The sequence below is a fragment of the Mauremys reevesii genome, linkage group 2 (assembly GCF_016161935.1).
Source record: "Mauremys reevesii isolate NIE-2019 linkage group 2, ASM1616193v1, whole genome shotgun sequence".
In the NCBI taxonomy this organism is placed as follows: Eukaryota; Metazoa; Chordata; order Testudines; family Geoemydidae; genus Mauremys; species Mauremys reevesii.
In genome coordinates, this window is record NC_052624.1 from 165,820,470 (window position 1) to 165,834,314 (window position 13,845).

Consider the following 13,845-nt stretch of genomic DNA (forward strand, 5'->3'; position numbering starts at 1 on the left):
CAATGGGCTGTGGACAGAGGCCATAAATTGTAAACTCTTTAGGGGTAGGCTCTATAAGGTCTTCTAGGCTTTTATACAGTACCATGCATATCAGTGCATCATCAGTGCCCAATTCTGAATACATTTTTTCTTTATCTTTTTTTTTAAATTCACGTGCCAATTACAGCAGCCTGCCAGCTCCTACTAAATTACTGATGAGGTCCTGAGTGTCACAAAGTGGGAACACACTACTGCAAAGTTTCTGCCTAAGAACTGTTTTCAATACATCTTCCTTATGACAGACAATTACTTTAGGAAACCATCATCCTGGATGATACAATCTGGAAACAAAGGTCTACACACTACAAGAAGTGATAAATGTCAAAGGAGCACTTCATTTTTGCAGCAAAATGCAATCACCCCCACGCCCTCTCTGCTAGTGTTTTAAGAATAACTCATCCATTATTCCCTAATGAGAGACATTTTTAATAAAAAGTTCTAGCCTTCCATTTGTTCTCCCCTGCAGTGATGAAAACTGCAGTAAAGATAAAAGTCATCTATTTCAGTGGGAAAAGCATTCCACCTTAAAATTATGACATAGATAACTTTTAACACTGTGGTACTTCCCATTTACAAGGAAAGAAGCTGAGGTTTGAGGGCTTATTTAACACTATTATAAATAAAAAGTTAATTAAGCCCCATGTTCACGCGACAGTATGCTATGCTTTGCACTAATGATAAAATCGGGTGCACTGTCAGATATGCTGAAGATCATCTATTGCAGCAGCAGCTTCAGTCGTTACAGAAAAAGCAAACTGGTGATGCTGTCGGTCTAAGACTCCTTGATTAATCCAGTTACACTCCACTTTATACACACGTGTAAGCTACATGATTATAGACAGTCACACACAAACGTACATCTGCATGCCTTCACACAAGCACAGACATCCCCTTCCAGCTGCTACCTAAAATATACACTGGACCTCTGAGTATAATATCTGAGTACCTCTTTGCAATAACATTCAAATTCCACAAACCCATATTTACACAAGACTCTTGCAAGTAAGGGGGAGGAAGAATTGAGCTACTGAAGGAGAGGAAGATGATCAGGAACAGTCAACATGGATTCACCAAGGGCAAGTCATGCCTGACCAAACTGATTGCCTTCTATGATGAGATAACTGGCTCTGTGGATATGGGGAAAGCAGTGGATTTGATAAATCTTGACTTTAGCAAAGCTTTTGATATGGTCTCCCACAGTATTCTTGCCAGCAAGTTAAAAAAGTTTGGATTGGATGAATGGACTATAAGGTGGATGGAAAGCTGGCTAGATTGTCGGGCTCAATGGCTCGTGATCAATGGCTCGATATCTAGTTGGCAGCCGGTATCAAGCCGAGTGCCCCAGGGGTCAGTCCTGGAGCTGGTTTTGGTCAACATCTTCATTAATGATATGGATGATGAGATGGATTGCACCCTCAGCAAGTTCGTAGATGACACTAAGCTGTGGGGAGAGGTAGATACACTGGAGGGTAGGGATAGGGTCCAGAGTGACCTAGACAAATTGGAGGATTGGGCCAAAAGAAATCTGATGAGGTTCAACAAAGACAATTGCAGAGTCCTGCACTCAGGAAGGAAGAATCCCATGCACTGCTACAGGCTGGAGACCGACTGGCTAAGCAGCAGTTCTGCAGAAAAGGACTTGTGGATTACAGTGGACAGAAAGCTGGATATGAGTCAGCAGTGTGCCCTTGTTGCCAAGAAGGCCAATGGCATATTAGGCTGTATTAGTGGGAACATTGCCAGCATATCAAGGGAAGTGATTATTCCCCTCTACACTCAGCACTGGTGAGGCCACACCTGTAGTATTGCATCCACTCTTGGTACCCCCACTACAGAGGGGATGTGGACAAATTGGAGAGAATCCAGCAGAGGGCAACAAAAATGATTAGAGGGCTGGGGCACATGACTTACGAGGAAAGGCTGAGGGAACTGGGGTTATTTAGTCTACAGAACAGAAGAGCGAGGGGAGATTTGATAGTAGCCTTCAACTACCTGAAGGGGGGTTCCAAAGAGGATGGAGCTCGGCTGTTCTCAGTGGTGGCAGATGACCGAACAAGGAGCAATGGTATCAAGTTGCAGTGGGGGAGGTCTAGGTTGGATATTAGGAAACACTATTTCACTAGGAGGGTGGTGAAGCACTGGAATGGGTTACCTAGGGAAGTGGTGGAATCTCCATCCTTAGAGGTTTTTAAGGCCTGGCTTGACAAAGCTCTGGCTGGGATGATTTTGTGGGTGTTGGCCCTGCTTTGAGCAGGGGATTGGACTAGATGACTTCCTGAGGTCTCTTCCAACCCTAATGTTCTATGATTCTATGATACTGTAATGCAACACTGAGTACAGGGCTTTGTGACAAAATGGAAAAGCTGCTTTATCGAGTTTCATATACTAAACAAGTTCCTTCCTCCTTGATATAAATATGCAAGTAAAGTGTGCCTTAAGAGTATCTGGTATACATGCAAAGAAACAACTTTCAAGTTTTAGTCCAGATTTAAAAGGGTGGGTGCCTCAAAGCAGGATTCTTAGTCCATAATGAGGTGGCTTGATTTTTTGAAGTGCTAAGTGTAACACTGACCGACCCCGGCCTTCGGCGGGCAGGATCGAACCTGGGACTCTGGAAATAAATGCACAAACCCCTACTGTGTGAGCTAAAAGCCACGTGGCTCTTAGCTAAGGCTGTAGAGCAGATTCATTAATCTCTCTCTCTCTAAGTGGTCTCCGTGCTACTAGATGGGGACAGAGCTCCACACCCAGGAGGTGTGTGAGTTACATTCTTCCCCTGATACATTCTATCAGGGGGTAGCCGTGTTAGTTTGTATCCACAAAAACAACAAGGAGTTTGGCGACAACTTAAAGACTAACAGATTTATTTGGACATAAGCTTTCATGGGTAAAAAACCCAAATACTCACCAGCAACTACACACCACTCCACAGAAACACTAACCCAGGAACCAAACCCTGTAACAAATACAGTTGTCTCCATATCTACTCTAGCGACACCATCAGAGGACCCAACCACATCAGCCACACCATCAGGGACTCATTCACCTGCACATCTACTAATGTGATATATGTCATCATGTGCCAGCAATGCCCCACTGCCATGTACATTGGCCAAACTGGACAGTCTCTACGTAAAAGAATAAATGGACACAAATTGGACATCAGGAATGATAACATACAAAAGCCAGTAGGAGAACACTTCAATCTTCCTGGACATTCTATAACAGATTTAAGAGTAGCCATACTTGAACAAAAAAAACTTTAGAAACAGACTTCAAAGAGAAACTGCAGTACTAAAATTCATTTGCAAATTTAACACCATTAATTTGGGCTTGAATAGGGACTGGGAACAGCTGGCTCATTACAGAAGCAACTTTTCCTCTCCTGGAATTGACACCTCCTCATCAATTATTGGGAGTGAACTACATCCACCCTGATTGTATTGGCCCTGTCAACACTGGTTCTCCACTTGTGAGGTAACTCCCTTCTCTTCATGTGTCAGTATTACAATGCGTGCATCTGTAATTTTCACTCCATGCATCTGAAGAAGTGGGTTTTTTACCAGTGAAAGTTTATGCCCAAACAAATCTGTTAGTCTTTAAGGTGCCACTGGACTTCTTGTTATACTTCCCCTAGCTGAGGAAGCACATCCCAAGCTTCAGAGACTTCCCAGTTGAAATCCCGGACAAGCCCCCACTTGTAACGCCAACAGACTCTGGTTGTCGGTGGGTGAGATCGAACCTGGGACCTCTGGAGCTAAATGCATGAGCCTCTACTGCAGTGGTTCTTAACCCGGGGTGCGAGATGTCTTTTCTGGGGGTGCAAGACATGCTAGATATTTTTAGAAGGTAAATCATCGAAAACACAAATTAAGCACAGGCACATAAGTACAACTACTTTGTTTCATCAAACCTATGTATTTATTAACATTATACATTTTTTAACAATTACTGCATTAAATTTTAACTGTGAAATTAAAAATAAATATATAATTCTCTCTCTTTCATGCTATAGTTATGATATATCTAGGTTTAAAGAACTGACCTACTTCAACGATTTTTGATAACGGGCGTGAGAACATATTTTTGAGAACCAAAGGGGGTGCAGGCTGCAATAAAGGTTAAGAACCACTGCTCTACCGCATGAATTAAAAGCCATATGGTCTTTAGCTAAGGCAGTAGAGCAGACTCATTCATCTCTCTCTAAGTGGCCTCATTGCCACTAGATGGGGACAGAGCACCACACACTGGAGGTGTGTGGGTTACACAAGCATTCAATATTTTCCACTTAAGTCAATGGAAGCTGCTGAGAAGTCAACATTTTTTTTCGGGGGCGTGGAGGGGAGGGGGAACAAACCCGAACTTTGCAAGCACCATGTTTCTCATTGAAGACTCTGACTATGCAAAAATTAAAGTTTTTACCTTCAACTGTTTTGGAGTTATTTTGCCAGAAAAAAATACCACAACCCAACAACTAAGGTTTGTTTTTGTTTTTTAAAAATTGTTCCACCTTCCGATCACTGCCTCACCCATAAAGGGAAGTCACTTGAATTTTCCAATGAAATACAACTTTGGGCCAAGTGTAAATCATGGAAATTTAAGATTATGGGCAGCTGAAAAGAGTAGCCTAGAATGGAAAGCCTTTCTCAACATTAAGCATTGCATTTGCTAATGACTAATGTTGTAAGAAGCTCAACACCTTATGGCAGTATCTGTAACTGGGTAAAATGTAGTGCATGAAAATGTCTCTCCATTAGGAGGCAAAGAACAAAAGGTAACATCAATTCATCATGCGGAAAAGAAAATCATTTGTGAGGATGACAATAATAAGATATTATTTTCCTTTTCTCCATAGAAATGCAGTAACACAGCCCCACCCCTTTCTGTGCTCAGTCACTGACTATGGGTGAAGGTCCAGCATACCTCTCTCTGGGATAACTTCTGTTTATCAGCCTGTTTGACTTTGGGACTGTTAGCCAGCAGATGGCGCAGCTTCACATAGCTCTTCCATAGCTTTTGGTACCTGCAGGAAAGGACAGAAAAAAAACGCATCTTTGTCACATTCTAGAAGTACACAACATGAGTACCTCAGCTCTCACTAACAAAGTGGTAAAGAATCCCTACTACTTCACTCTAAAAAGATATCTCTGAGGGGTCACATTTCAGTGGGGGGGTATTGTATGGCCCTGAGTCAAAGCCTTTTTCTGATTCATGTGAAAGACTCCTCTTCTTGATATGAGGTCCATATGTCACTTATAGCAAGACTAAATACAGCCCTTATATTTTCCAAAAAAAACCCATTTCAGTAAAAGCAAAAGGTAAAACTGCCCAATTTATGCACAGTATTTTAAAAAAAAAAAATCATAGCAGAAGCAGACTCTCAACACAAAACACAAAAGTAAATACTTTTAAAATGAAGCAAAGGAGCGATCAAAGTATTTGCTTTAGTGATCTATTTTCTTCTATGTTTTGTCTGCACAAACAGCACCAGTTTAGAATGGGGTTAGGGTGAAGATTCCATATTACTGATGCTCCAGCAAATGGAGCAGCAGCTATTTTACTGTTTCAGAATCCTCATAACTCCAGCACACACACCATCCCATGCTTTGCTTACTAGAGTCTGTTCAGAACTATTTCACTCCATCATTCTCCAGTGCATTTCCTCGGCCCTAGAGACTCCAGTGTCTGCTTGGTCTATAAAACAAATTGGAAACTGGAAATCTACAGGCTACTTCTACACTATTTTCTTTTCATTTCAATAAAGGATTCCAGTACCAGAACAGTTTTCAAAACAGATAATACATTTATCTGTCCAAAAAGAAAAATTAAATGACAAATAAACAAATCATCTTGCCAAGTAAAACAAACAAACCAATAAACCAAGGATCCCAACCAGATTTTTTTTTTACCCCGAAAAAGGAGAGGCAGAGACTTCTTGAAGTCCACTAGGGACTTTGCTGTTGCTACCGATTTTGCATGGAAGGCACTCAGATACTATGGGATGAGCAAGAGAATAAGAAAATAAATAATAATAATAATAAAAAAGATTTACTTATGGTTGTTTTCATTTAGCTATATCAAAAACTTGGATAAGAAAAAACACACCAAATGGAACTTTTCTGAATATTTTAGTAATAGGCATTTCACACACAACATGAGGGCCTAGACTGATGAAGTCAGCTTAGGCTCTGTCTATACTCTGAGCTAGGGGTGTGATTGCCCTGCTCTCACACACATACTCACACTACTCTCATCGAGCTATAGCACAAATATAAAGAGCACTGGAGCTGAGGTATTTGGGTAGCAGTAGCAGAGGCAGGGCTGATCCAGGACAAGGACATAGCCACAGGTTTTGTAACATTTCTACCAAGTACATAATTTTACTATTGCATGAATTTGACATGCTTATTTTGAAAATCTAAAATTGATAAAGGAAGTGCAGAACAGAATTAGACTTCTAGTTTATAAAAGCCAGCTCCTGTTCCCACTCCTATTGCAGAAAATGGTAAGCTTGCCATCAACTTCAATAGTCATGTGACTAGTCCCTTCCTGAACAACAAATGAAAAAACAGTATTAAAAAAAAAAAAAAAGCTTTGAAGAAAATTTCTTACTGAGGGTCTCCAGCATAACTGAGTTGAGCAGGCCGTATCCCGAAGTGAACAATAATGGGAAAAGTAATCACATCAGGGTTGAACTGCTCACGGTCCAATTGATCAATACGAACTGAACTGGGTTTCTAGGAAGAAAAACAATACAGTTTATCTAATTAACAAGAGCACTAGTGATATTTTATTAGATACATTATGACATCGTCCAGGACCTGACAAATGAATGACATCATCATTCTGAGAAGTGGAGAAGACTTTCTATATATTGAAGTGAATAAGAGATATTTTAGCCATATACGTAGAAAACCATTAATATATAATAATATGTGGCACTTACAGGGCTGACCAATGTAAACTAATTGGTTGTCACAGCAACCTTGCAATAAAGGTATTATCCTGATTTACAGGGGAGGGGGGATTGAGGTTTTGAGAGTTTCTGAGAATTTCACATGAATTGCTGAAGGCCAGACTTTAAGTTGGTACCAGAGCCAGGATCGAATCCTGCTACTTCTTACTACTATTCCTGTATTTGATTCACTAGATCATGTCACCTCTCTAATTTTAGTTCTATTCTTGATTATCTAATATAAGTAAAGACATTATTAGACCCATCCAATCACACAGACTAAGTGGCATTAAAAATTGTAGCGTCACTCTTACAAAATGCTCCAAAGCCAATGTGTATAATGAGGAACACAGTTTTGAATAATGAGGAATACTTTGTCCTTTTCGCACTTGAAAACAGATCTTTTTAAAGCAAAACTGTAGAAGGAAGTGATTTTCACTTCACCTCCAAAAATGGAGAACATGAGTAACTCTACATCATTGCAGCTGACGTGCCGTTTGTAGTGCTCTTTGTAGCATATGCAAAAACCTTAGCTAAAGTTCCACAGTTGAATCTCTCTGCACAAATATTTTCTCCATTATCTTGCAAGCTGTTTTGTTATATACCAAAACGATTTCCCACCTGGCAATTAGCTGTTTGGATGATGCTAAAGCTATCAAGTTCTCCGAAGTGCCTGAAAAGATACATTACTTAGAGTCGTCTTTATATTAAAACTGTCAATTTAGCAAAGAACTTCCACATAGAAAAGTTATCTTATTTCTTATGACGTTATTAGTTATGAATGGCTATTGCTATTACATAATTATATTATTTTTAAAGTGTGTTTATAACAAATCTTTCATTCCCAAAATAAGTGTTTTACAAACAGATACCAACTATATAGAGGGATCATCTCCCCCACTGGTGAAATGCAGCCACTTCTGGAATTAAATGGGGAAAATGCTTGCCAGAGGACAGAATGACAATACTGACATGTAGATTTTACCAGTCCAGGGGAAAATAAATGTTTATCAGTTATCCTTTTCACGTGATAATGGAAAATGAAATATTTTACTTGCCCATCAAAAAATTTAATCTTTAAAATTACTCCACCCATGCAAACAGGTGAAGAAAGTTTTGTAAGGCTTATATACATAATAGTTTAGATGAGGATATGAAAAAGACTAAAGGAATTTAAAAATGAGGCAGAGCATTTCTGTAAGAAAAAGAGTGGTCTTGTGATTAAAGAAGCTGAATGCCACCCTAGATAATCAGACTCTAATCCTGTCTCTGCCACTGAGTCCTATGTGATGTTGAGCTGGTCATTTAAACCAACTTTTCAAAGGTGCCATTAACTGTGTGTTCTTCATTTTCTGGGTGCCCAACTGACACATGTGGGGTGAAATTTTCAGAAGGAATGAGCATTCACACCAGCAACTGAAGTTGATTAAAACTTTGCTTTCAATGTATAAAGTGATATAAAACAACTGAGTACTCTGAAAATACTAGGCCATATGTGTTTCAAGCTGGACACTCAAAATTCGTAGACACCTGATAATTTTGGCATTGCAATCTCCTTGCCTCAGATCTCCACGTGTGAAATAGGGATGATAACACCACCTAATATCACAAAGCTGTTCTGTAAATAAAGTCATTACTGTCAGTGAAGCACTCAATAAGAAAATTAACAACTCTGTATTCAGTGCAGAGTTGATTGGTATACATTAAATAAGGCCACACATTGATTAAGGAAGACAAAAGGAATTACTGAATAACTACCCAACCTCAGAATGAAGCAGGGGTGCGCTGGATAAATAGTATGTAATCATGTAGTTAAAGGTTATCATAATACATATGCACAAGAGGACCAAATTAGGGTTGCACATGCTTGAAACATTGCAATTTCAATGTGTACATTGATATGTTGCTAGTCTGTAAACCTGCTCTTGCACATCACCAAGTCTGCCAAAGAATAGGGCAGCAAGTGTGAACTTCATCCAGGCACTGGATCAAGTGAATTCACTCCCATATAGCTATAATATTTTGCATCCCCAATTCTCTTACATTCAGTGTACTTTCAATATGGTTACTCCAACAGCACTGAGATCAAAGGATTCTTGTTCATCCCTCTGGATTCCTTCTCTCTTTCCAATTTAGCCTGCACCAAACTCATTGAACCATAATCACAGTGCATGCATGACTTATTTATAAATCAAAAATGTTTGCAGTACCATGCCAGGACTGGTAACTATCATTCCTTTGCATTCTTCTGCATATTTCTGCCATTCCAGCTCTTCCCACTGAAGCATATTGGCAATCTCCTCCTCCGGGACTAAAGGTTTGTTGCATCGCAACAAGTAGAGTAGGATCTGATGCATTGACAGCACTTCTTTCCCTCCATCTTAAAACAGATTAAAAATATTATTTTTATTAAAATTTATTTAATAAAAATTATTAAATTTGTCCCTCCCTTCAAAGCGTTATTAAAGGAAAATAATATAGAAGTAGTAAAATGTTCAGATGGGTTAAATAAAGCACAAACTGCTCAATTAACTAATAGGAACACAAACATTTTATTGATGAATAATGCACGTGCATAAGCACCTCAATTTGCTCAACTAGAAACAATAACATTAATGGTAGAAAGAATAATAGCATAAATTTTTTTGAAAACCTCAAGTTAACTTAGTTGGCCGAATAGCTTTAAAATCTGCATGCAGAACCATAAGTTATATAGTCCAGTTACATTCTGCCTTTTTACATTTTATCATTTCCTTTTACAACAATAGTTTTAAACTGTTTAGACATTATGTGGCTTTCTGGAGGAACATTCAAGAATTTTATGGGACGTTTATGGATGCGTGCAATAAGTTATCCTGGCATTACGGACTAATATTCAGTGTTTATGTGCTGCACCTGCAGTAATGAAGACTAAAGAGTAGCCTGGGCTCATGCTGAGCTACTGTCTCTGGATGAACCAAGTACATGTGAAAACTACTAACTACTTCTGAGATGTGAAGAAATGCACATTGCCAAGACTGCGTTTTGTGACAAGAGAAAGTATAAAAAGCACCCTGACTCGGCCTAAGCAGTCATTCATGACCATGAAGACCACAAAAGTAGAGATTAATTCATAATGGTCCTGTCAGGCATTTTACTGAGGAGCTATCCACCACTCAAATTCTACATGTAAACTTGTTTGTGGAGGAAATGTTTGGATAGAAGATGAGGCATGCTACTAAGATTCCTTCAGATACGAGACTCTCAAATCCTTTCCTTAAATAAAAAAAGAGTTTAATCTGTAAATATGGCGACATCATTAAGTGAAAGGATTCATCATTACAAAGAAGCAGAAATTTTCAGTCCACTTCTCTTCCATAAGCTGGCCTGTTCCGGTCAAATCACAGTATGCTATCTGAAACATTCAAAGGGTCTTGTGCAATGAGATGAGCAAAAACGAAGGTCTAAAAATATTATGATGAAAATGCTATAGCACAAAGACTGTAGTAATAGTCTGAGAATCATATGGAAAGTCTTCCTGAATCATCGGGTCAGGGTGGTACAGTTTCAACCTCCAACGAATATAAAGAAGTAGGCAAGTGATTCTCCAATTCCAACAGGGTTAGATTGATGGAGTAAAGCAAATACTAGGATTGTGGAAGGTCAGGAACATGACCTACACTAGCAATCTTCTAGAAGACTTTCTTCAGTAGAATTAACCTTGTTCTAAATTCCAATATAAAACCTACAGCTGAGAAACATACCCAAACTCCCTTTGTAATGACAAACTACTCTTTAGAGCTACAGAAGCAGATAGAATGAGCTACACTGGCACCCTAAAATGCAAAAACAACTTCTTAATTTGAAAATATTCCCTTTATAAAGGCTGACCTCACCTGGCAACAACTAATTTATTTAATTTGGGAAGAGATACCCTAGATGCTGTAGCTCAGGGGCTATGTACACCAAATTGCTTACTTGAACAAATATGGGGCTAATGAAGTCACAAGAAGATAATCCATGCTGTGGTCTAAGGCCTGGTCCACACTGGGGGGCAGTGTCGAGGTAAGATATGCAACTTCAGCTACGGGAATACCGTAGCTGAAGTCGAAGTATCTTATCCCGACTTACCTCCCGTCCTCACCGCTCGGGATCGACGTCCGCAGCTCCCCCGTCGACTCTGCTACCGCCACTCGCTCCGGTGGAGTTCCGGAGTCGACTGGAGCACGTTCGGGGATCGATATATCGCGTCTAGATGAGACGCAATATATCGATCCCCGCAAAATCGATCGCTACCCGCCGATTCGGCGGGTAGTCTGGACGTACCCTAAGCCAAAGATGATGGTACTGGACCCAGTTCTGAAATCTGGCCTCTTTTAGGCTTTTCCAGTGTTCATTGTCAAAATAATGCATGTTTGTGGACTCCCCCTCCGCTGACCACGGATCCCAAAGAAAATTAACTACTCCGTAATGTGTGTTTCCCTGATATTCTGAAAAATTAGGTACAGTAGATTACTGCTCTTCATCTCCGAGGCCTATGGCACTGAGCAAATATGATTTGATTAGCTCAATGTTCTGAGCCACACAATGCCTGCCATCTCAGCCATCTCATGCAGATATTGTGAAAGTTAGAAACTATATCTCTTTAGCTCTGTTTGAAAGACATAAGACAAGAAAATGGGGGGAAGAGAAATCAAACAACTCATTCATATATTGCTAAGAAGGCAGTGAATGAATGTGTGGGGCTCTATTGCACCAATATCTTCAAAGAAGAACTATAGATAAATAATATTCAGCAAATATATTCAGGATGATGGATTCCCATTCTGTAGAGATTAAGAAGCTCCAGGTATGTCTCTCAGAAAAAATAATAATATAAACTCACAATCAGAAAGGGATAAGATGCCTCACAATGTGGAAATACCAGTTAAGAGATACACCTCAAAAACAACCAACCAACCAAACCTAGCAGAGTAGAACTAGACAACTTCTAACCTAGAAATAGGTTACACCTCACATAGGTCAAATCTATTTTCATTTTGTACTGAGATCAAGTGATGACCCAGAGCCACATGTGGCCACTTTTGCAAATTGCCACCAAACATTTGCGTCTGACTGAATACAATTTTAAGATGCAGGCCTGCTAAGGAACAGCAGTGATAGATGCAGTCAGACAGCTTTTAATATCCTGACTGCAGAGGCAAGCCAAACCATGTTTGAAGCTGGTTTAGCTACAACTACGTTTACAATTTCAAATATGGTTCAAATCTCAGTGTAGACAGGGTCTTAGACATGATTCTCCTCAAGACAGATTGTTTCATGCCACATCTGCACCCTTAGTCAAAAAGCTGGAGGTACATTCTTAGAGATTATTATCTGGAATAATAATAATAATAAGACCAAAAGCCATTCTACTTTATCCCATGGTACTTACAGTAAGGTGGATCAGTCACTAAAGCCCTGAAGCACACTTGTTCAGCAAGCTGAAATCACTGCTGCTAAAAATAAACCCTTCTGCTAGAAGTGTCAGTGACTGTGAGAAGTGCTTCAAATGGAGATTTTTTTGGGGACAATATTAGTAATTATGTGACACCAGAAGCAGTCTAGAGGGACATACTAAATGCAAGATAGCCCTTAGTCCTGTACTCTGGGGGAAGAACAGGAGAGGAGTTTACTTTCTACAAGGTCACAGAAACCCGAAATAGCAAATAAACTGAGTGCTGATGTCTGTATCCAAGGCTGAGGCAAAAAATAGAAAGGAAAGCAGAAGATTTGAATGAGGCAAGCAAAAGGATCCATCAGGACCTATTCACACTAGAATGAAAAGCTTTTCCGCTTGAATGGTATATGTTCTTGTAGACTCCTTCTGTGAAGTTGGAGAGCTTGAGACACTTAAGTACCTCTTCCATGTCATGAGTCATTCTGAAATAAATGCCAGGTTGGGATGGAAAGAAGTGTCCTGGTTCTGAGTGACCCAGCCATGACCAGGCTGTAACTTTATAGGATCGGGTAACTATTATCTCCAGGAGGAGAAGAAACCAGTTGTCTTTGCACCACTAAGGTTCAATTAAACTTTTGTCATTTGAAGGATCAGTGGTTAAATGTATGTGAACACCTTTTCCTAAAGGATAGAGAAGTACTGTCCCTGTGGTCTATACCCCTCTCCTCCTCCACACAGCTACCAGTAACCCTTGTTTAGGAGGTAAAACCAACTTTACGTGACATTAGGTCTCTGAACAGCCAAAATAAATAGAGGACAGCTCTCATATCAAGAATATTTCTGTGGAAATGATTCTCCTGGAAGAACCAGAAGTAGATCTCCAACTGGTATGTATTTTCGTAGCTCCACTGAAGTTATGAAAATGTATACCAATTGCGGATCTTCCCCCAGATACTGTGGGTGTGGGAAACCCCTAAGTAGGCTTTTCGTATAAGAGTAGACACAGTCCTTTCTGAACCAAAGACTGTTCCTTGGCTTAAGGGTTGGATTAAACCAGGTCAGACTGGTGTTGTTTTTTTTCCTCTGGTGAGTCACATCTTAATGCTCCAGAATCCCAGCTTCCATTAAAAAAAAAAAAAATCAAGTCTCTAGCTCTTTTGACTGCAAATAAAACTTTCACGTTGTGGACCAAGTGCAAACCAAAGCAGTGATTCTGCCTGAACCTTCAGTCCACGTGAAGAAATAGCTATGAGGCCCATATAAATGGTTCTTCCTTGTTTGAAGAGATGCATAGGAGTTTGGAAGTCTAATTTTCATCCAACCACATGATATAAACTTACCCGGAAGAAACCTCACAAACCGTGGCATGAAATGAAATCTCGGACAACAAGAATTGTTTTCAAATGAAGGACCTTAAATAAGAAAATTAACA

The 13,845-nt window shown here is 39.8% G+C and overlaps 1 protein-coding gene across 3 annotated transcripts in view; it reads right to left on the reverse strand.

Moving 5' to 3' along the window:
* The window catches only part of DROSHA (drosha ribonuclease III), a 109,266-nt gene that overhangs the window by 55,835 nt on the left and 39,586 nt on the right, over positions 1-13,845 (reverse strand). For all 3 annotated transcript variants that reach the window (XM_039523848.1, XM_039523849.1, XM_039523850.1), the window contains 4 exons: positions 13,754-13,825; positions 9,205-9,374; positions 6,652-6,776; positions 4,963-5,062 (listed from right to left, as the gene is read on the reverse strand). In XM_039523848.1, the coding sequence (XP_039379782.1) occupies positions 4,963-5,062; positions 6,652-6,776; positions 9,205-9,374; positions 13,754-13,825 (467 nt within the window). The remainder of the gene's footprint in view (positions 1-4,962; positions 5,063-6,651; positions 6,777-9,204; positions 9,375-13,753; positions 13,826-13,845) is intronic.